The 23,650-nt window shown below is 40.8% G+C and overlaps 1 protein-coding gene across 1 annotated transcript in view; it reads right to left on the bottom strand.

The window, feature by feature from the left end:
• Window positions 1-9,314: 9,314 nt before the first annotated feature.
• Window positions 9,315-23,650, bottom strand: part of PIEZO2 (piezo type mechanosensitive ion channel component 2) — a gene marked incomplete at both ends in the record, with an annotated part of 285,393 nt that continues 271,057 nt past the window's right edge. Inside the window, 11 exons of the mRNA XM_084204434.1 lie at window positions 9,315-9,567; window positions 10,459-10,627; window positions 11,929-12,008; window positions 14,009-14,125; window positions 15,468-15,640; window positions 16,629-16,721; window positions 17,148-17,336; window positions 19,764-19,911; window positions 21,217-21,375; window positions 23,132-23,346; window positions 23,460-23,607. Of these exons, the coding sequence (XP_084060560.1) occupies window positions 9,315-9,567; window positions 10,459-10,627; window positions 11,929-12,008; window positions 14,009-14,125; window positions 15,468-15,640; window positions 16,629-16,721; window positions 17,148-17,336; window positions 19,764-19,911; window positions 21,217-21,375; window positions 23,132-23,346; window positions 23,460-23,607 (1,744 nt within the window). The remainder of the gene's footprint in view (window positions 9,568-10,458; window positions 10,628-11,928; window positions 12,009-14,008; window positions 14,126-15,467; window positions 15,641-16,628; window positions 16,722-17,147; window positions 17,337-19,763; window positions 19,912-21,216; window positions 21,376-23,131; window positions 23,347-23,459; window positions 23,608-23,650) is intronic.

A 23,650-nucleotide genomic window follows, 5' to 3' on the forward strand; every position in this document is an offset into this window, starting at 1 on the left:
TAATCTTGATAGTAAAATCTGGAAACTTGTGCTAGTGACCACTGCCGGAAGGAGTCAGATTTTATGCTTTATAAAACATTCTTAGTAAATGCAGTACAGTCATGTCTCATAGCCATCCTTTCTGTAGAGAGTTTCTTTTTTTTTCCCTGGTGTGGATGTTTTTCAGGAAGTGTACATGATGGAGGGCCAGCTGTATAATAGTGTACCAACAGACATGGTTTACTCACTGACAATGGCTCAGTCTGGTTTCTGATCCTTTTTTAACTGTTTCTCTGCAGCTGCAGGAGGTGGTCCTGTGCAGAGGGCATGGGCTTGTGCAGGAGGTACTGGGAACTTTGCCCCTCTTGTTTGCTAGCTGGTAACTGTTTGTGAGAGAGGGGGAAGGTAAGGGCATACTTTCCAGAAACAGAAATAATCAGATGCTTGCACCATGGTTCAGAGATCAGTTCCCATTCCACTGGCTGAAAGAATCTACTTAAAACCAAAGAAGATTAAAACTTGGGTGGTATTGCTCTTGACATCCAAACCAATTCTCTTTGATTTCATATGAAAATGAGATGTAAGTTACAATTGCTTTGGGAATCCATACTTTGGGCTTTTTGACTTCTGTGAATCTAATTTCTCAATCTGACTATTCCATTATAGTTATAAATTGAAAGAGGCTATAAACACCTGCAAGCAAATGTTTTAATTGTTATATCAACAGCAAAAGCATTTATGGATGGCTTTTTAAATGGCATAAAGGACTGAATCTGGTAGTGTCTGCCTTTGTGAAAGTCAGATGCGCTTGGACAGAGGTGTGCCTTCCATCAGTCTTGGAGCCTTTGTGGCAGTGATCTGCTGCCAAAGCAAAATTATACACCACCCTTCCATCCACAGCATGTGTAGGGTTAAAAAGGAACAGGTGCAGTGTAGAGCCCTTGTCAGCTAAGTGTAGGTGCAGCTGCATTTGTCACCTCTAATAGTCATCCCTAACTCACCCTCTCTAAAACTCTCCCCCCTCTGATTTCCTCTTTACTGCTGCCTTGTTTTTGTGGGGCTTATGTGAGTTAGGAGTTATGCAGGCAAAAAAGGGTGGGTTTCATCTGTAGGTTAAACTCAGCCATGGGAAGCAGGTATTTCAAAGTCATAAACTAGAGTGTTGGCTCAGGCTGAGTCACAGTGTCTGAATCTTGGTGAAATGCAGCCAAATTGTGCTGTTGATTAGCTACAACAGTCCTTGGTCTATTTTGATCCATCCTGATAGGTTTCATAAGTACAGGCTGGGAAAACTGATGAGGGAAAAAAAAAGGTTCAGTTCCTAGTCAGCAGCAAGATGCAGTGTACTGAGAGCTGGCTAACCTCTCTGCTTTGTGGACCTTCCAGATGAAGTTGTAATAGTGAAAGAGGAATGGTTTTGGAAGTAGGTGTTGCCAGGTGAAACTGAAAACACATTTCTGTAAACAACGCTTGTTGCATTTGATTTTATTTCCCAGAGTTAAAACTGGTGGTTTTTCTTTAACAATCCCTCATGTCTGGTCACCCTTGCATCAATTTTCCATTTTACCTGTTGCCATAGTATTCCAGAAATTGTGCCAATGTGATTTGAGATGAGTGAAATCGCACATTGCTCTGTGTTTACCTTTAAGTTGGACAATGAGAATATAATGGAAAACTTCACCAGATGTCTAAAACTAGTAGGGCTGAGAACTGTATTTGTGTGAATATATTCCCATGCACAGCTTTAGATCTATCCTTTAGCTCCCTTGTTTAATACTTTGGCCCCTTGCATGGTCAGTGGAAAGAGATGCCCCAGTTCAGGTATGCATAATCTTCTTCATGTATGTTCTTCTTTGCCCTCAGCCATATAGGAAGCATGAAAATAAGTAGTAAATCATTCTGGGCTGCTGCCAAATGACTAAAGCTTCTCTTCAACAAGTGACCATCAGAATAGATATGTGTATGTGTGTGGCTTTTTTTTATCTTCCAGATATGCTAAACTGCAGCCCCAAATGCAAGCAGAATTATTGTTTTCTCTTGCCTGTGTGACCCATATTAATACTACAAGATGAAAAGTTGTAGTAAAGAAGGCTTACAACTATTTACATGTTGAATAGTTCTGGTGGGAGCCAGTGCATGACTAATAAGGAAAAACTTCAAAATGGGTACATCCTCTACAGATCCCTTTTAGAGAAGTTAATCCTCTGTATTTTCATTGCACTTATTCAGCTCCTGGCCTGAAAGGCAGAAAAGCTCTTTCCAGAGTCATGAGCCCTAGGATAGGTTTGGCCCTTTTCAGTTGGTTGTGTAGACAGCATGCCTCCCCAAATCCTTTCATCCTTATTCCTGTAGTTCATATTCTTGTAGCTGGAAGTGGAGGACACCTCAGTGGGCTGTGCTGAGCTGCAGGGAAATGCTCCAATGTATCCCTCGGAGGCTGCTGGCTGGGAAAATGCCCTTTTCACTGCTCTGCATGCCCTGCTCTTTATTTAATGTCAAGGAGCTTGAGCTCAGTGCGTGGGTATCAAAAAGCCCGGCCACAGGAAAAAAGGCACTCTGCTATAGACTGCAGATGGTGAAATTGGCTTCCCCAGGCTGCAGCCAGGACATTTGGTTCAGATGTGTTTCCTACAGAGTTCACTGGAAGGTGGCACTCTCTGTTTGGGGCCCCTTTGGTTGGTGACTCCAGCCTCTGCCCAGGGGATGGAGGGAAGTGTTCAGCATAGGGAGCACCTCCCTGGATGTATTTGGAGGGAGACCTGGGGCTGTCTGATTCTCTGCTTGGTCAGATGAAAAGGAAAGGGATGGCTGGAGCAGAGAAAATGAGACATGCATCCACCTTTTGGTCCAGCACAGCAGACTCAGAGCCTGTCAGAAACCCGGGTGGAGAGTAGTGCCCTTCCTCTCCTTTGGACCCCAAACAAGACCACCTCCAATTTGTTTTTTTTCTTTTTTCTCTTTTTTTTTACCTGAAAGCAGTTGACATAGCTGCATAAATCCCACAGACCTGGTGGAATGGCTGTGGAGTCTTGTATAAGCAAAACAAGCAGGAGAAATATAACTTCATCAACCAAGTGCTAAGGATATGTTTTGAATCCATACATCATGAGCTAAGTACCAGATGGGCTGGCTGAGTACTGTAAAAGAAACAGCTCAGATAGACAAACATCTGATAGATAGGATGATTCAAAAAGCCATCTGAAAATGCATTTTGTCTCCTTGCTCGCAAATAACCTTCAGTCATTTGTTTTGCAATGAAGTACTTTCAGCTCTGTTAGATTTCCTTAGTTCTTTAATCGCGGTTTTTACTGGGGTGGGAGTACAGTTGTGCCATTCCAAAGTCCAGCCTTTGGTGTTTCCCCATGGCTTGTGCTAGTGCAGGAGTGGGAGCCTGCCTGTGCCAGAGAGCTTGAGGCTGGACTTGAGCTGGGAGCTGGGGAGGAGGGAGGGCTGGCTGGCTTTGGGATCTCCATGTCAGAGCCCTGGCAGCTGGGAACTTGTGCAGATTTTTAGGGGGCAGGGAAGGGGATCTGTGATCTTGCACACCTGAGACCTGATGACAAGGGATGTAGCCCAGCAGAAAAAGCCACCCTGGCTGCAGTAGGCATGAGGAAGAGAGCAAGCAGCATCCAAATAGGCAAAAATGATTTTTGACCTCTAGGAGCCCCATTGAAACTACCTGAAGTGATTTACTTTGCTTATGTGTCCATCAGAGCGAATGGTAGATTGAAGCATTTCTTGAGGTTTTTTCTCTATTTGTTCCTTTATCTGTTTTCTTCTTTTTCCCTTCCCCTCTGTATAACAAGACCACAAGCAGCTGCTCATCTCTCAAGCTATCAGCTGTAAGCACTGTGGTTCTGCTCAACTGATGGTGAGCTATGGAAGAAGAATATTAAAAATTGGCATCTTTTGCAGATCCTGCTTGCTTTTTTGCAGGCCAGGTAACATGGTGTTGTGTCAAGCCTGGAATATTTGGAGTTCATCCTTATTTTGTTACCCTTTGTGAGGAAGAATATTTTGAACCTTTAAAAGATAACTTTGGAAGGCTCTCTGTGAAGAGGAGAAAGGTACAGTTCAATTTTTGTCCAAAAGTTCCATGTGTTTCCTTTTGATATGTGCTGAACTTTACAACTCTTTTTTCTCTCTGTGATTCACCCCTCTCTCCCTCCGTCCTGTCCCCAGCATTGTTTAAAACAGGGAAAATTTTTTATAGCTGGATGAATATCTAGTTAATACACTGCCTTGACCTCCAAAGTTTGTGCTCTACAAGGTATTTGGAGATGTCAGCTGAAAGGGTTCATAAATATTTTAACAGCATTACCTCACTCTTGCTGCCATAACATTAAAAATGTGCTTTCCCCGAATGTTTGCTACAGGAGTCTGACGGTCACGTCTGTGTCTGCTGGCAGCTCCCTCTTCTGCTCCAGCATGAGCTGCAGGAGACAACAGCTTGAAATATTAATGAGAGCTAATACAGCAAAATTGTGCTCTTAAAAAACAGAGAGAGACACACACACATGCACGATGCACACTGTCCATGTGTATGTGTGCGTTTGATGTATTTGAACGTGCAAGGCAGGACGCTCAGTTGCAGAGCAGGTATTAGCTGGTGTCCAGGATGCAGCACATCCAGCACATCCAGGGTCCCTCAGCCCCTGTGGAGGTGTCAGATTCCTCACACTAAGACCAGATTCCCTCTGAAAAATTATATGACCTCATGAAAGCCTTTGAAGGAGGTTTGGGTTGGAACCACAGCACTGAGAGCTTTATGCTAGGAGGGGATCCTCCCAGGTTCATTTGTGGCCCCCCACACCAGGGAAATGATTGTGTGGGATCTTGCTGGTGAGGGGAGGCAGGAAGAAATGGTTGCAATACATCTGAGCTCTGTGTGTGATGTGTCCCTCTAGATAAACAATCCTGGTTTGAGCTTATGATCTGGTGAGTCCAGAGCCTGGGACTAATACAGGGTTAGTGTTTTCATTTTGTGCATTTTGTTAAGCACATCAGTAATTTCTGCACATTGAAGAGGGATAGTTTCCTTCATACATGAATACTCCTCCAGTTACTCTTAAGAGGAAAGGGAAGTCCTCTCCTCATAAAAGGAAAGGAAAGTCTGCAGTGTCCCTGGTCATCAGCCAGTGTCCAACTAGTTTTCTTCATGGCAGATGATGTTTTTCATTAGATTTCTGTTTTAATAACAGTTCTAAATGGCAGACAGTGGAACTGGCCTTGGGAAGTGCCTGTCAGGGCAGGAGAGGCAAGAAGAGATGTTTGGTGGTCCCTTCCATGGCTTGCTACTTGTGCAGCACATTCCTGAGACAAATCTTGAAGCTAAGGTGTGAATGATTTCTCATACCATGAACTTTATCAACTTGAAACACAGGATTGAAGGATGAATCATTCTCACTGAATCATTCTGAATACTTATTTCTTCTCCAGCTCTTTTTCTACTGTCTTATGTGTCCACCTTAACTCTTAATGTAACCTAAAAAAGCCTGTAGCCCTTCAGTATAGTGGGTCAGGATTGTACTTGCACTTGTAGGTCCTGCTCCCTTGGCTGCTGAACAGGAATTTACCTTTCCTATTGCATGCTCCCAGGTTGCTTTTCTCTTGTTTTCTCCAAGCTTTTAATAAGGCATTGGATTTCCTCTGGTTTCCTTCCTCAAGAAGGAAGCAACAAAGCCTGATCTAAAATAGCCCATATGCACCCAGAGTAGAAACCCTGTTTAAATATCACACAGTGCCAGGCAGAGCAGACACAGTTTTATTTATTTATCTATTTATTTATTTATCTATCTATTTATTTATTTATCTATTTATATGAACTACCCAGGGATTAACCAATTTTACCAAATCAGGGAAAACTATGAAAGCTTTAATTACACAAACAGTGCAAACTGAGCCTTTTGCCTTGTCACACAGGCGTGTGAGAGTTCTGGGATGCCTGGTGGTGCAGCTGGGTGTGTTGTCAAAGCACTTGTCCTTGCTCTGACTTACAAACTTACACCACTGCCTGCGTAAGCACATGCAGGTTTCTAAATAGAGCCAAGGAAAACAAACTGCAGCTGAAATCTGCTTCTCCTCCTGCTTTAAGGAGTTAAGTCTGGACTACTGATGGGCAGAACAAGAGAGCTAATGCATCCACAGACTGGGAAAGCACACCAGCAGGTTACTTTGCATCTGATAGGATCTTGAAATCGTGACATAATTCAGACTGCAAGGGACATCAGGAGATTTCAGATCAAACCTACAATCCAAAGCATGGCCACTTACAACAGGATGTTCAGGGCTTGACCAGCCAAGTTTTGGAAACCCCCAAGGCTGAGGATCTCACAGATTCTCTGGGCACTTGCTCCAGTTTTTGATTGCCCTCATGGTAAAAATAATTTTCCTTTTATTTAGTCAGATCTCTCATGGAGTTCTGCAGAGACTGGCTTTTCTGTATCTCACCATCAGGCAGCTGTAGACACCAATTAGCTTTTCCATGGGACTTCTCTGTTTTGAGGCTGAGCAAGCCCAGCTCCTGCAGCCTGTCCTCACATGTTGTGCTCTCAGCTGCCTGCTCAGCCCAGTATGTCAGTATCTTTCTTGCACTGGAGCCCCCAAAGCTCCATGCAGTTCTCCAGATGTGGTCTCACATGTGCTGAATAGAGGGGACTAATAAATTTCCTTGACTTTCAGCTGTAAGTAAAGCCCAGTATGCTGTTGGTTTCCTTTGCCTCAAGGGCACTCTGCAATTCCCACCCCATCTACCTAGTCTGAATTGCTGTAAGGGTTAGTCTGCCCCAGAGGCAGGACTTTGCTGCAGTTGCCCGAGTTCATGAAGAACCTGGTAGATAATTTCTCCAGCATCCTGAGATTTGCCTTTCAAGGAAGTCCTGCCCCAGCTCTTGCAGCTGCCCAGCCCACGCCCCAGGAGAGAGCTGGCACACTCACGTTATTGCAAACCTCCCCAGACCAGGTTCAGTGAAGTCCACACCCTGCTGAAAGGGCACTCTGTTGTGTCCTCCAGCATGTTAATAAAGGTGTTAGATGGTACTGGTGCCAGGACTGACCATCTAGAATGCCCCTGGAAATTTTCTGCCAGTTCAACTTTATCTGGACAGCTGGGCTCAAAGGATGGTCTGGTACACTCCTCACCCATTTCAGGTAGCTACCGCGTCCAAATCTGTGATTTCATTATAGGCTGTTTTAAAAATAAATAAATTAAAAAAAAAAAAAAAAAAAACCAACAGAAGAATCCTTTTTATTTTCAAAGTTTGATCAATCCATGAAAGAAAGAGCAGCACATTTTTTGCAAAGCCCAAATAACTGTACAGCTCGTTCTGAAGACAGATTTTTCCCAACAAAAAGGAAGTGCCTGTTGAAGAGAAGGAACCAGGAAGGGAGCTGGGACCAACTGTGGCCAGCTTGGTTCTGCTGGCTGGTACCTTTAGAGACACACTACATCCTTCACACTTCTCCTTCCAGTGTTCATCTCCTTAAAATCACTGGACACCCAGGTGAGGATCCATCGAACTATAAAAGACATTTTAGCATCCCTGAGTGCTATGTCAGGGCTGCCCTGTATACTTCAATTTTCATTCACAGGACCTATGGAAGAAATGGAGCAAAACTTTGCAGGAGGGGAATGCTGCCTGAGTGTATGAGCAGCCACCTTTTCACTTCAGAGGAAATCAGGTTGTCTTCCAGTGAGTTCCAGTCATCAAATTATTTTATTGTTACAATATCATGAAGCAATTTTTATTTTGTGCACATCAAGGTGCTCAAAGTGTTAGTTTTCACAGTATAGAATGGATGTGACAGCATTTGTCATGGAAGCACTCAGCAGAGTATGTTTCAACTTCATTTAGTTGTGCTGTTTTATGAAGTTCTGCAGTAAAATGTGCCAGCAAATTATGTTAGTTTCTTTCTGGTGATTAACTAATCATTCATATAATAAATAGCAGCTAACTACAAGAAAGAGATTTATTTGTCACAGATTAAGAAGAATGTCAAACTTTTCCCATTTCATGTAAAAAGGCAGAGGAAAAAATACTTCTAAAATGACTTTGCAACATGTGCTTTATTTTAAGTCATTACTGAATCAAAACTACAAGTATATCCTTTTAACATACCCTACCCATTCAATTTTTTTTTCTCAGTTTTTTTTTTTTAACATGGAAAGAAACCTACATTGCAATTGTAAATTTTCATGCTGCAATGAGCCATTTGTTTCACTAATAATAGCAATTTTAAAAAAAAAGGGCATTTCTCAAGCTCATATGTATGTCTATATTTGGGAACTTAAAAAAAAACCCGTCTCAGATGTAAAAATGTGACTTGGAATATGTAAACATTTTTGTATACCTGAAACACTGGAAGAAGAATATCAGCTAACAGCAAAATAAGAGTTGCCTTAAACCATCGAAATGGGAAAAAGCATGTCATGGGGAGCAGAGAGAAGCACACACTACTCAGAGTCTTTAAAGGGTTATAAGAAATGAAGTAGCACATTAGGTCATTGATTTCACTTTCTTTTCTCATCCAATGGAAAGCAGTAATGCTGAAGAGAATGGCCCAGCAGAACACCCCATAATTCACCATAATTATTCTAGCCATTAGTTAATCTTGACGAAGTGTCAAGTTTCAGTTGCTTTTTCTTTTTCCTGAGAAAAGTCATTGATGTTTGGTGGAAATGTCTCCTGTGACTGTACAAATAAAATAAGGCATTTCAAGAGACTGTTACTTGTTTTCTGACTTGTTTTTACTTTTTTGCTGACAGAGGCTTGTCCACAGTGTCCTTTGTACATCAAAACCTCTTCTTTTCTACAAATGGGTATGGCTAGAATGTCTTCAGTTCCCAGTGTGGCCCTGGGTGCTGGGTGTCCTGAAGGCTTGTCAGTGTCCCATTACCGTAGCTTGAAAGTCAGTGATGTACAACAGCATATTGCACCATCCAAACTGTGTGGCTCCAGAAAGGATTAACAAGGTACACTGGAGTCATTTGTGGGTTCACTCCTTTTGTTTCTCTCTAAGGTGTGATGGTTGTCTGGAAAATTAAATTAGCCAGACAAAGATGCAAACTTTTTGCGGATTAAATTACAAAGCAGTCCCCAGATTGTAGAGGAGTGGCACATTAAAAACAACAAATCATTTAACCTTCTTCACTGTTGATCCTTAATTTGAAAGGCAGCATGGATTCCTAAGGCCGTAGCTTCCAGGATTCCTTCAGTGAAAAATCATTGCTACCCAACTATAAAAGGCTTAGCTCTTAAGAGAATATTGTGCTTTTTTTCTTTTTCCTTTAAAATTCAGATTTAACCAACTTGATTTGCAGTGTGATGCCAAAGAGATCAATTGGTTTTTTCCCTAGTCCACTTGATCATAGTCTCTGGTGAGCGATACAGGAATATTAGCTTGGCATACAGGTCTTCTTCTAGTTCCAGTTCTCCAGTCTCTCGCACTAGGAAAATGTCAGTGCACAGCTTCAGGATTCGGTCTACATTGGGCAGCTCCTCAAACATGATGGAGTGAGAGATCCCACTGAAAAATTCACGGACGAACTTCCCTATCACCAGGACAACTGAGGCATACAGTCCCATAATGCTGAAAAGAAAGAAAGAAAGAAAGGAAGGAAGAGTTCAAATTGTGCCTTGTAAAAGGGCAGCCAAGTGTGAGGGAGCTCATCCACACGGCTAACTGCAGTCTGTCAGTGGGCTGAACGTCAATTTCCAGTTAGGGTCATGTTTCTGCTGTGCCATAGGATGAAGGGAAAAAAGATCTCTTCAAACACCTCACAAATCTGGAATCATACACAGCTGAGCTGCTGACTTAAATTCTTTGACAACAGCTGCTGATGGTCTCATGTCCTGCCTGCTACAGCTTGGAAGTCACAACTGGAAATCTAACAGCAGCTAAAGGCAAATAATCTGTCAGGTTTCATATCTAATATTTTTTATTAAGGTATATGTAACTGGTGACAAACTAACATTTACCCTGATAATTCCCCCGATAATCTTTCTATGGGGACTTCTCCAAGATCCTACCAGGAGGGTGTACCTCCTGGGAATGCTTAGTCTCCTGCCTTCCTCTGCCTGTGGAGATGTATTTCATAACTCTTTCACACCCAGGGTCCTGGCTACAAGATTGAGAAGGTCACCAAAACCAGGCAGAGTTTGGGCAGAACTTGACCTGCAGCTAAACTAACATATTTTGGCTTATTTCTCTTCAATAGGAAATTGGTGTGAAGGGTGCTTCTGTTTCTATTCCCACTGGAGATCAGTGTTCAGGGGTAATACTAACCTTGTAAATATTAAGCCTTCTACAGATAATATTAATAGACATGGATTTGGAAATCTCACAAAATCCTTTTCAAAATGTTGTAATGTTCAAACACTACAACAAGGATGAAAAATATACCCCCAAATCAGCAAATAAAGTCACTTCTACTTCTATCTCATGTACATTATTTAAATTTATGTAAAGATTTCCTCTTACCCATAACCAGCCAAGAATCCAAGGCTTGGTGGACTGACTTTATCACTGAATATGAAGAGTTCAAGACTCTCTTGAGGCGTTTTTTGTCTTTTTCCAAGCTGATTCAAAACCCACCATTCTTCAGATGCATTTTTCACAAGGGAAACTGTAATATTTTCCCACTTGCAGTCTATTGAAAAAAATAAGCGTTAATATATATAGAACAAGAATTGCAAAAATCAAACATTTTGAGACAGATACTTCAAACATTTGCATTATAAAATGACCGAACAATGCAGAAGCAAAATACTTCTAACTCCATTTTACATTATTTCTGTATACAAAATTATAAAACCCAGAGTTCTGTGTTCATTCTTCTGCAAATCTTATCTGAATCTGCAGTAAATATTTAAAATATTTCATATCACCTACATACTCTTCTGTACAACTGTCAAATAATTTTGGTATTTTCAGGCCAAAATATTAATAGCACTCATCACATCTGCATTTCAGGCCTATAGAAACACATTGAACCTGGAAGGGTGGCAGTCAGCTTCTGTATCTCAAAGGGAAACTATCACCATAAACCATTTGTGTCTGATATAAAAGATATTATTCTCTTGTATCAACAAAAGGGTGCTATCCTGTTTTAAGCATACTGATCACACGGACAGGAGATGAACTCTGATCCTCCTGAGAGTACATTAGCAGTGTACACGTTAAAGCCCTTCTGAAGAAACTCAGATTAGGGACCTGACCAATGACAGTGAAGCACTCCTAATTTATTTCTACTCATAGAGCTGGGTTCAGCCTCAAGAATTATTTTTCTTAATGAACCTTGGCAAGAGCACACTACATAGCACTACTACTATTACATTCAAGCTCCAAATTTAGCCTCTGTTGAGAAAATTGCTCTTAGGTAAAGGCTTTTTCCTACTATTCCATCCCAACAGGTTTTTCACACATATGTATGTGCAAGGGTGCATGCATTCTGTATGTCTGTGAGTGCCTGTATGGATTCTGGAATTCAATGAATTATTTAAAGTGGATTGTTTGTAGCTAATAAAGAAGGAATAGCCTAAAAAACTTATAAAAATAATGCAGTGTCATTATTTAAGCTGAGGAGCTGCATTTGCAGACATGCAAAACTACTGACTGTTCAGAGTAAGGTAGCAGGGAGATGTGGAGAAGTGAAACTTGTAACCACTTACACATAAAACAAAGGAAAAGAGTTCCTAAAGCAGACTTGAAGGAGATGGACTTCATCCTTAGAGCCCTTACTGTTAAATCCAAAGTTAGAATACGTGGAGATGCATTTTCTGCCTTATACTGTATTACCTTATCTCTCCTCAGGCTTGCAGACACCAAGTGGAAATCATTTTAAGTTCATTTGAGACTGAGGTGCCCCATAGCAGCTGAGAATGTACAAGTGTGAGTGCTGCCTTGCACATCTTTAAACCATACTCTGCTTTCCATGGTCTGGAGACATACCTTTCAATAGCTGCTTTATGGGTTTTGCCAGAGAATCACTAGGAGCCTTGATGTAGTATGGATACACTTCCTCTAATGTTCTGGAAAAAAAAGAGAAATCAAATATTTCATATTTTTATACCTCTAAAATAATTTAGAAACACCTAACAGTGCTACACACAGTTCCCAGTAATTCTTGTCTTAAGTTATGACTTTATAGTGTTCAGATATCACATCTGAAAATTAACTGGATTTTTCAGCTATGTTTTTTCAGAACTTCAGCACAGAGTTCTGTCCATAATGTCACCATTCACACACCATGAATTCCACATAGCTGGGGCACGTGTGTTTGCATAGAATGCAGACTTTCTATTTTGTTTCCCTGTTAAAAAAAGGTGCTTTTATAGTCAGCAATAAAGTATATAATAAAGGCAGCACATTGCCAGTAGTAAACAAGCTAGAAAAATATGTTGTGAGCACAGCTATTACTTCAGAATTGCAAGGTGGTGTTTCAATGATAACACCTGAATAGAATGAGAATTTTTGCCAGAATTTTTCATTGGGAAATATTTTCACAGCTTTTAGGTGGATTTCAAACTTCTAAAGAAAGATGTTTGTAAAAGTTTTTCCACTGGACTCAAAATCAAATCATCCTGAGCGGGAATAAACTACCAGTATCTAGAGGGAGACACATTTCATTAAAAGCAGAGACACTGGGCTAACATTTTCCTCTAATGACTGAAAAATTCCAGGGAAGAGGAGCTCTCAGATAAATCCTGTGACACTTGGCTACATTGCATACATCAGGCTGAGGAAGAACAAGGGCGGCCAATTGAAAATCCCTTCTGATCACTCCAGCAGGTCCAAGAAAAGGTCAGCAGCTGAATTGCCCCAGCAGAGGTGGTGGCAGAAATCCCCCTGCAGAAGTGTCTGAGTGGCTAATAGCTATCACAACCATTTTTCATTTATGATCAAGTAAAAAAACCTCAAATCTACAAAACTACTGCAAGACAGGCAAATGCAGCTGTATCATCTATGTTACTGCTTGCCTTTTGCAAAGAGAGAATTATGAATTAATCACTTCCCACAAATGAGAAGAATCTACCCTCTGTGGCCCTCCATCACCTAAGGAAATATTGCTGTATCTTCATGCAGCAGAAAAGAGGCATCAAGTATTTTTTAATTGCAATGACCACATGTGCAATAGCAGTCTGTTTGGATGTACGAGTGTGTGTGGGTGCAGAAAAACAGCTGTGCACAGAAAAGGCAAATCTAATTTCTATCTACTAACAGATAAGAACCTCTCAGAGTTTTCACAATCCCAGTTGGTCTCAGCTTAAACTTTTCAACTCTTTTGGCCACAAATGAGATCAAGTGGCCTTCAGGGATGATGTGTTGGCTTAGCAGTACTTAGAAACTACTGCTGTAAAGTAATCCCCAGTGAGAAGGAGGAAGAGCCAGACTCTTTTCAGATCTAAAAGGAGTCACCACTGTGGTTCATGCTATAAGGCTATATCTGTAGAATAATGTTTGATATTCATATGAAGTGCATGCCTTGTGAATTTCCATCACAGGAAAAGATCTGATGTCAGAAATGACCGCAGATGTTACCCTTTGACCGCAGTGATTTAACACTTCCTTGCCAATCTAGTACTATTCAAGAGTAACAATGTGAGATACAGTCTGGATAGTTATTTAGAACAAAAAATCTTCAATACAACATCCTCAGATCAAGTTGAACTGATGTAACTCAAAGGTGAGTTGAACTGTGAATATACTGAACTTGTGCTTATCCAATAAATCAAAGAAAAGTTACTAATAGCTTGACCATACTTGTTGTTGGTGATCCTGTGTTCAGGGTCCTCTCAGCCTACATTTATAATAGGAAACCATTTTTCACCTTTAATTTTTTCACCTTTAATTTTTTCACCTTTAGTTTTCACCTTTAATTTGTTACTTGGCTTCAGTGCTGTTGCCATCTGTTATTAGAGGGGGATAGATGGGCAGACAAATGAAACATTTGCACAAGCTTCACCACTTGAAGAAGTCAGGCTTCAAAGGGGATAGTCTGCATATAAATAGAAAAAGGAAAATAACTTACACCTTTTCCGGTTGATTTTCAGCCATCATTGTAGCAATATCTCTTCTGGTATGATTTTTTAGTGGGAAGGTAAGTTTATCTGATGCTATTTCAGCCTTGGCACCAAGGGAGAGATTCCTGTTGTAAGTAAAAGGGAAAACACATTGACAACCTACAACAGGAGCATAACCTAAGCTGGGTGAGGCAGCTGCTGGGGGCTGCAGAGAAACACCCACGGCAGATGATGTGCAAAGGCAGAAAGTGTGAATGCTGCCTCTGTGACACACCAGGCCCCCTTACTGCTGCTTGTGGCCAACTGGCCTAGATGAAAGGCAGCAGTCAAGCAGAAGGTCACTGTGGTAAGTCCATGACATTTTCAGTCATTCGTGTTCAGAGCATATCCCACAAGATACAATTTAAGGGTCAAAAATGTCTCTTTGCACTAGTGTATGAATGCTTGTAGCCAGGAAAGCATAGGGGCAGACTCAGTAGCAGTACTAAAAATTAATGTAAGGCTCAGAAAAGATGGAGTGGTGTAATTCACTAGCTAATAGCCACTGCTTACAGGAAAATAAGGGGGCTGGGGGCGAGGGGATGTCAATGCAGTTGAATTAAGTGTGCAGATTCATTACAAGCCCATTTCTGACTGTGGAAGAACAGACCCAGCATGTTCAGAGCTCCCACAACGATTCGGCTGACCTGCTTCTTGTGCATAGTCTTCCAACAATCCAGCTTCTACCTCCAAGGAAACATGTAAATAAGGAGGGTGCAAAGGAACTTCCATTCCATGGAGTGATGACTTAACTCCAATTTAATCCAGTAATCTGCAGGAACCCCATCTGGCAGAGAGTAGCCAGCAAATGACCTTGATGACTGGGTGTGCTCTAGCCTGAGTGCAACCTTATACTCTAGGCTGTCTCTTTCAAGAACTTCATTGTAAAGTTAGTTCACTGGGGCCAAAGAAAGCTCACATGAGCAAAGGTCTCAACAAAATGGATCTGTGCCATTGCTGTGGTATTTGCACGTAAAAATTGTTTGTGTCACTTGCAGACTCCCTTAATAAGAGGATTAAGAACTTCTGTTTCCTTGTAGGTTTTCTGTCTTAACTAGGTCTAAGTGAATACACTTTCCATAAATGTTAGCAAGGCTGTTCTTAAGGGCAGTTCATTGGAATATCTCCACCTAAAACTAGCTAAAAAATTATTGCTTTTTCTTCCTTCCTGTCAATTCCCATTGAAAATTCCACCTGCACATTTTAAATAATCTATTTGGTAGTGGCTCCACTTCTTCATTTTTTGAGAACTGCAGGCAACAAATGTTTTCATGGGTAACAAAACTGACTTCTCTCTGTCTCTATCCCTCTTACTCTCAATTTTTTGCTCTGCCATACAACAGAATTTGCTAAAGAACTAAACCAAAAATGCAATGTGGAACTGTTGGCAAATGATCCATCCACCTCATAATAACTTTGTTTAATTACCTCTGAATGGTCCATGAAATAACTAAAGTGAAATCAGCATCAAAGTCATTAAGTCCCTGTATCATTTTATTTCTACTGGGAGGGCTGATGGTCCATAAAGAGTTTGAATTTCCCTCCAGGTCTGCTCGAGTTATATCTTCTCTTGCATAGCCCTCGAGAAACTGCAAGGCAGCCTGTAGGTGCAGAAGAGGAAAAGAAAATTTCAGTGCAGTGATATTCACAAGACAAAGAACCACATTTCCCAGTCAGACAGATTTGTATATATGTTTGATTAATTGTAAGTACAGAGGTGTGCACTGATTGTTTTCCTCAGGTACCAACAGGGGCTTGAGATAGGAAGGAGAATCAACAAAATATAGCCAAGCTAAAAAGGCAAAACAAAAATGGCCTCATTGTTTGATGGCCATTTTGGCTAAAGTGAGTCTGCAAGTTCATGATGCATCTAGGTTACAATATTAGTGCTATTGTACATGGGCTATGTGGTAGGATCTAAGATCAAATTCTAATATCAAATTCTTTAATGAGCTAGTAGCAAGCACTTCTTTTAAAGTTATATCTGATCAAATGTTAGTTACATTAGCAATACAATAGCTCCTACTAATTACTAGTCCTTTTCCTGTAGAAACTTGTGGAAACTGGGTATGTTGCTCCATGAAACACTGAGACTATGTTCAAATGGTTTTTTTTGACATTTTAATGTCAAAACATTTCTAGACTATGCACACTTTTTTTTGACAGCACCACCATTCCCCACTGGAAGGTGAAAGATGTGTGGTCTAGAAAGGAGCATGGGGCTTAAAAGTGCGTAAGGCACTGTTTTGTGCCCACAGCACGTTTTCTTTGGCAGTACACAAACAGCATCACATCTCCTGAAGGTTTGGGTCATTTCAAGGGGAGGGTTTCATTCAGACAACAGGACAATTAGGGCTTCTGCCTTCCAGTATTTTGGGGAAAGATGTCTGCATTAATGGTAGCTTGTCTCACCATAACCCAGCACTGTCCTGACAAATGGTGTGTCTGAACTTCTTTTCATGCAAATCCTCTTTATAGAAATATCTTCCAATTGATGACAGCACTGATGACCACTTACAACTATGCAAAAGGCCTCTATGGAAACATGCACACATTTTTAAGAAATGAGGTATTCTACTTTTCACTTACAGTGTTACCCTTATAGCTGTTCTGAAATTCTTTGAACTCATTCGGATCCAAACTTTTGAGCTGATTCTGCTGAGCACTCATGGTAAAAATAGGCTGGGAAACAAAAGAACACATGCTTATCACATTTACTTCACATTGGCTGCTACATACACAGTCCAGCATCCTGTGCATCACAGTCCAAGACAATTATGGCACTCAATTCAACAAGACAATGTTATAATCTCCTTCCTCTGAGATGCAAGCTGCCTACAATTATCTTATATCTACCATGTGGACCTGTAGGATAATTTATTCAGCTTTCACTGCCAGTAGAGGCCGGTTTTAACTTGAAAATGAGGATCATATTTTACATCAGTGATAAACTAACATATTTTTAAACCCAAAAGAGGTCATTTATGGAAGCTTGCCAGGTACCTTGCATAAAGAAGGAGAGTTCAATTCAATGGAAGGAAGAAGAAATGGCACAAGGAAATATAATGCAAAAACCAGAGTTTGCTTTTAGTGTTTCTTCTTTTTTACCTGATAACCTCCTAGAGTTATTGTGATTGATACATCTAGAGGCTTGTTGGTGATGCCTGCAACAGATTTGATTAAAGACATGAAGAGCAGTGGGAACCAGACAATACAAATCAGCAAGACGATAATCATGCCACCCATTCCATACTTCACAACTTTCTTTTTCTTCTGGCCTCTTGGTTGGGGATATCTCTGTAAAAGCAAAACAGCAGTATGGTAATGTCTCTTCTATCAAAGGTACACTTCATATGTTTTGATGGGTGAATATATAATGATCTTAAGACTTGTGATAATTTGCTATCCCATGTCAGGACAGCAATTTTGAGTGTCTGTGCCAAACCTGCACAGACACCCAGTTTCTGATGGCAACAGAGAGAAGTGACAAGTGAACCCAAAATGTGTGTCCAGTGTGAAAAATATTGTAAACTTCTGTGATTTTGATTCTTCCCAACCATAAAAAAAGAAGAATCTAGGTAGGATAATTTGATTTTTTTGTCTAAGTGCTAGCATGAACTCACAAGAACAAAATATAAAATAATAACAGAAACAGTGATACAACAATTTGTTCCACAAACTGCTATAATGAGGGACCCACTTTCTTGTATTTGCACTTCTGAAAAGCTTTATCACAAAACTCCTTAAGGCAGACTTCCTCTCATAGGTCTTGAAATGCTGCAAACTGTATATTGTGGCAGATGGGGGGAGGAGGAAAACTGTTTGCCAGCGACTGATATAAACAATCAGTAAAATTTCTGATATTGCACTACGTCCATATGCATTTCACACCTCACTTACAGTATTTCTAAGAGTTCACAGGCTTGATCCAATCTGTTTCTAGTGAATTCCACACTGACTTCAATTAACTAATGTTAAAAATATTGCTGCCATTCCTGAAGTCTGGATACTGCTGATGTAACATCTTTCTCTTTCTTAGCTTCTGAGGACAAAAGTGACTGCATTTCTTCTCCCTTCAAAGCAGATCACATGGCATGTCTGTTCTGCCTTGCCCATAATTCCTGTCCTCTGCTATTTGCCTCATGACTGAATACTCTTAATAGTCTCACCATCCTGTAAAATGTCTTACTTTCACTGTAATTTATTTTGGTGTAATTCTCTTACAGGGTTTAACTCTTACAGGGTTAACCACATGTGCAAAATAAATATGCACTGTACTGCACTGCACCTCAAACACCCCAGGAATCTGGCTTTCAGGAAATTGTTCTTACTTTGCAACATGAATCCATAAAGCCCTATGAGAATATTACATTTGTAATGCAATGCTATATTTAAAACCAATTATTTACTTTTCAGAAGCAGTGTCTCAAGTCATTTTTCTCACGCTACAGAATAGTATTTTCATTAAAATATCTTATCAAGATGAGCAGGGCTATTATTATTATTATTAGTAGTAGTAGTAGAGTAGTAGTAGTCTGGAGGATATTAGTTCAGGCACTTCTAATGATGTTATAGAACATCTTAGAGAGACTCTAGTAGTCCAAACACTTAGGCATTCCACTATGAGTGAGAGGGAGAGAGAGAGTGAACTAAATACTTCATCAATTAAGTTGTAAAGTTGTGACACAATTATTTTTGTGTATGGCATTAGAACATACATGCCAGCTTAGACATGGGAATCTTCCCATGTCAGATCTCTGCTACACAAAATGTGAATTGTAGCATTTAGAGCTGGGTTATTACTTCCCCAACTCCTGAAGTTCTTCAGAACTCCTTACATTCATGGCAGAAGTGGGAGTCACAGAGAAAAACCTATATGTATGATTTGTGTGCACTGTAACTCTGAATTAATCTACGTGATATACTTAGAAAGCAATTGCCATTAAGAGACAGGATTATAATAAAAGTAGAAATACGTCAGTAACACTTAAAAGTAAATCCACTTCAATACAGATGTAGAATTTCTGACTGGTTTGGTCACTCTTAAAATAATGGTTAATATCTTTTTAAAATTGGCAAAATGAGCAAGCATATGGTTGCAATCTTTATAGCAGTTACAAAGAATCCAGAATTTGCAAGTTTAATTTGAACTGAAGCTTAAATGATTTAAAGAGACTGAAATTTCAGTGAGACAAATGGTGGGTTTATCTGGCCTGCAGTTCAGTTCTGGGTGTGCAGGGACTCTCCTGAGATAAAGGAGCCAGCTGAGTTCCCTCTGCAGTTACATGAACCCGGTGTCCCTGGGACCTACACTGCGGTCGTGATCTCTTCCTTCGACTGACCTTTCTGCTCAGCTGCAGCTTCCCTGCTACTCCAGGTTACTCATTTAGTTGTGTGTGACTGTGTGAATACCAGCACTTCCAACCCCAGCCTTGAAACCCAGGCATGCAGTTAAGCCAGCAGGCACACGCTTCTGGAGTTCACGTTAATGGTGGAAAAACCAGCTGGGCACAAAAGAGAAACCATTTGAAGTTTCATTCGCGGCAGCTGCCAGCTAACATAAAGCACCCAACAGTCTGGATATTTCTGAACGCAAGTGCCAGGCATATCTTCCAACAAACTTTTTGTGGTGGATTCCTCAATTATTTAGGGACTCATGATTATTTCTCTTCCCTCCTGCATGGGGGAGAGAAGGTCTGAATCACTCATTTGGGGTTTCCTTACTTTTTCTGACTCTCGCCAACACTTCAGGATGAATATATGAGCATAGATATCTTCAACACAGATCCAGCTGGAAAGACTGAGAGTGGTATCAGTCCAAACCCAGTCCATTACTGCTCTCAGCTCAGTCAAAAATGGAACCAGGCGGAACCTGAAGGGAGACCACAGCAGATAACTTGTCAGAAACAGAGGCATCACATCAAACAAGCACAGCAAGTGTATATATGACAAGAGGGAGAATTAAGACAGCATGAAAAGAGCTTACTTGGGGATTTTGTAAACACAAATACAATCACATCCCGAAATTGCCATGGCTTGTGTTACTCTCGATCTTCTTGCCAAGCCATAAATATGCTTATGCATTATTATGTCCATAATTGTGATTCAGCCCCTGATGGAATAGTACAAGATTTCCTAGATTCCTCTGACCTGGGAGAGGAGCGCATGCTTTCTACAGGACGGTGGGATTAATTTTGCACCTCCTTACACCAAGTGTTGCATGGCATCTTTGCAGTAGGTGGGCAGCCCTCTGCTGCATATGGAGCTGGGCTTTGTGACTCAGGATTAAACAGCAGGAGAAGGTGGGAATCAACAGGAAATCAATGTGCATTGAGCAGTTGCTTAAAGGGCATCTTCCCTTTCCTAGTCCCACACTTGAAAGACTATTTCATGTGAGGAAACCTTTCTTCTGTAACTTTTCCTTGGAATGCAAGAAGTCCATACTGCAAATACTGTGAAAAGGCTGAAATGATTCAATTTTTTCTGTGAATTACACATATGCCTCAAACTGGCTTAATCACAAGGTCACTGTAAGAGTGTAAATGGAGGATGTGGTCTGCTTGTGTAAAACCACCTTTCATTTTGAGGTAATGCTGTGCCTGTTCCTTGCCCTAACATTCTGAACTCCTGAGGAGTTTCAGATGTGCAACATTTCTCAAAGCAAAAAAAAAAATTTTGGGCTTATTTTTAAGTTCCTATTTCTCAGGTGTGTTGCCCTTCACTCCATTCCTTTCACCTGCTGAGGTATAGCAGGTAGACTTGCTCCAAAGGTCTCTTTGGGATTTGACACCTTACAACTTTTTTAGGACTGCAGAACTAATAACATTACCTGTCTTCTAGCACAATGTGTAGCCCCTATTTCTGTTCACAAAGGTGATTTCTTAGAAGTGTTAAAAATGTCTATTTATTTCATAGGGGACTGAATGGTTGACTGGTATATCAGGCTTCTGGTTTCAGACTGAGTGATGGAATTTAATGAAGTTTGCCTTCCAGAAATAGATTTTTCTTTTTCTTGTGGATTACAGGGGACATATGGCACATACAGAGAGTGCTGTGCAAAATTTACTGTCTTATTTCCAGCAGTCTGAGAAGAAAAGTCATGAATAACCCCAGCATTTCACTATAGCAAATCCTTATTACACAAAAGAAAGAAGAAAGGCAGTAAGTCTGTGCTTACCCTTGAAATAAGAACAGGTTGACATAGTTATAACTTTTTGTGAGGAAGTTGCCAAGAACACGAGTTGGATATCCGCAGCGTATCTGATAAGCTGATAAGCCAAAATAAACACATTTCACAAAATACCAGAGCTGGGCAACTGTGTTCTGGCTAAATTTCCTGTAAAGGAAAAGATAAAGGAAAATTATGAGGTTTGTATCTGTGTATGACCAAATTAGCTTGAAATGGTTTTTTGCTCCTGGCAGCTTCCCCTTCCTGAAGTCCTGTGAAATGGCCTTGGTTGCTGACCCTACGGCAGGGTTAAAAGAGTATTGGAAAGACACTGAGTGAAAAAGTCTAAAACCAGCATCCATTGTCACATCAGGGTCACAGGGGAGACACTGGGAATGGGCTCCCCAAGGAGTGAAGGCCTTGGGCAGTGCCCTCTCCCTCTGCATGCCGAAGGTCCCTTGCTGCCCAACAGAGTCTTCCTCAGCCCCCATGATGGCTCAGCCCTCTGTGAGTCCTGCATAGGGGCTCAATCAAGGCAGCTTTAGTGGCTACTTGTGTTTATGTCAGCACCTCATACAGGAATTTAAGATGGAGTGGCCTCTGAAAATATTTTCAGCTTGACTCAAGGCTGATTCCAAAAAACAGTTCAGCCAGCTCTCCACTTTCTCTTCTCCAGACTGAACTAACCCTCAGCCTCTCCTCACATGTGCCATTCTGGCTGTTATTCAATAGCACAGTGGATCTGCAGCAGATGCCTCATGATGGACAGCATTTGCCAGCCAGCCATAACCCAATATTATCAATTAAATCCCACAGAAGCATTTTAATTAAGAAATTTGCAGGGGGCTCTAATCTCACTTAGAAGGAATACAGGATGTTTCAGATGCAGATTTGATATTAACAACTTGATATAGATTTCTCAAAAGCACAAAGTCAAAATTATTTTATTTCCTAACGATTCTCAATGTGCAGTAGATAAGAGATCCATTTGAAATTTTTTTTTTTTCAAATTTGTGCACAATTGCTACTTCACTTTCTTTTTGAGAGGAAGTGAGACTTTTCAGTTTTCTTTTACGCTATAAACCTATTTATTTTTTTTCCAGTAAAATAACTTGACTGTTAATGAAGTGCAAGGTGCCCAGGTGATACACTCAATTTCTATGGACAGCAAATGGAGTGAGGGAAATGCTTCAAGGCAACTTAAAGTAGGAAGAGGGGAGTTAGCCAAGCACTATGGAGGAATCCTTAACACCTCTGCACTGCAGACTGCAGTGGTCAGTGCCCTGAGCCATGAAATGTTAAATGAAAAGTGAAAAATGAAATGCTAAATTAAAAACGTTAGATTTGGGAGTGAGCCTGACCAGGTATGCGACACAAAATTTCATGCAGCGGGTGACCGCCTCCACATCACCTCCAGAGCCAAGTGGCAGGAGCACAGGGGCAGAACTTTGCTCTTCAGAACAGACACATGTTTTAGACATTCCTCAGTTTAAGGAGATTTAAATCCACAGTTCACACATTTCAGGAAAGTGCTAAGTTATAAGTTACTCTGAGGGAGACATTTTCTACTCACTCTTCTAAAGCACCATGCAGCAGTCTTGGGAGGAGGGAATTGGATCAGAGGCCAACATTGTCTCAGCTGAAGGCTCTAATCACTCAATTACAGGCAATTTCTCTTTCATCTGCTTGCATTTTGGCCTAAACTGAGAATATTTCTGTACCTATATAACTAATTCTTCATCAAACTTATATTGGCCACAGTTACTGCTGTGGAAATGCATTCCAACTTTCTGCTTAGAAATGAGGCAAAGAAGAAACTTGATCATGATTCCAAAGTCTAGCTATAAACATCTCCAATTTAAATGCAAATAACTTGGTAGAGCATCAGTATTCCACCCATATTGTTTCTTTATAAGGCTTATACCTTTCTGTCACTCCAGGCAAGATAAAGAACATCCAGAAATGTATTCCAAAAACAAGGATGACCTGGAAGATGACTTTTCCCATGACAGTCTTTTTGAGGTACAGTGCTCGATCTACCACCATGGTACCAAACTGAATGAGCACCATCACCAAAAATGCCTCTGGGACCTGGTCCTCTGATAATGAAGAGGTGATATCTGCTGCAGCAGAATGTTTCTGAAAAGCAAAATATAAGGGTGGTCAAGGAAAAAGGACACTTGTGTGATATTTAGCATCTACAAGACGTAAATCCTGCTGAGGATTTACAGATAGATGCCTCTGTGACGTACCCCAAAAGCCCAAAATCCAAACACAATGATGATGAAGTCCACTGTATCCGCGAGGAACATCAGCACATACACATCCGTCACTGCGCTGTAGTCTGGGTGAATAAGATTGTAGAAAAACTGTCTGATGGGCATGTACACCTGGAGAGTCCTAAAACAACAGAGACCACAATGTGATTTAATTACACATAACT

This window comes from Fringilla coelebs, assembly GCF_963513975.1.
Source record: "Fringilla coelebs genome assembly, chromosome: 1".
In the NCBI taxonomy this organism is placed as follows: Eukaryota; Metazoa; Chordata; class Aves; order Passeriformes; family Fringillidae; genus Fringilla; species Fringilla coelebs.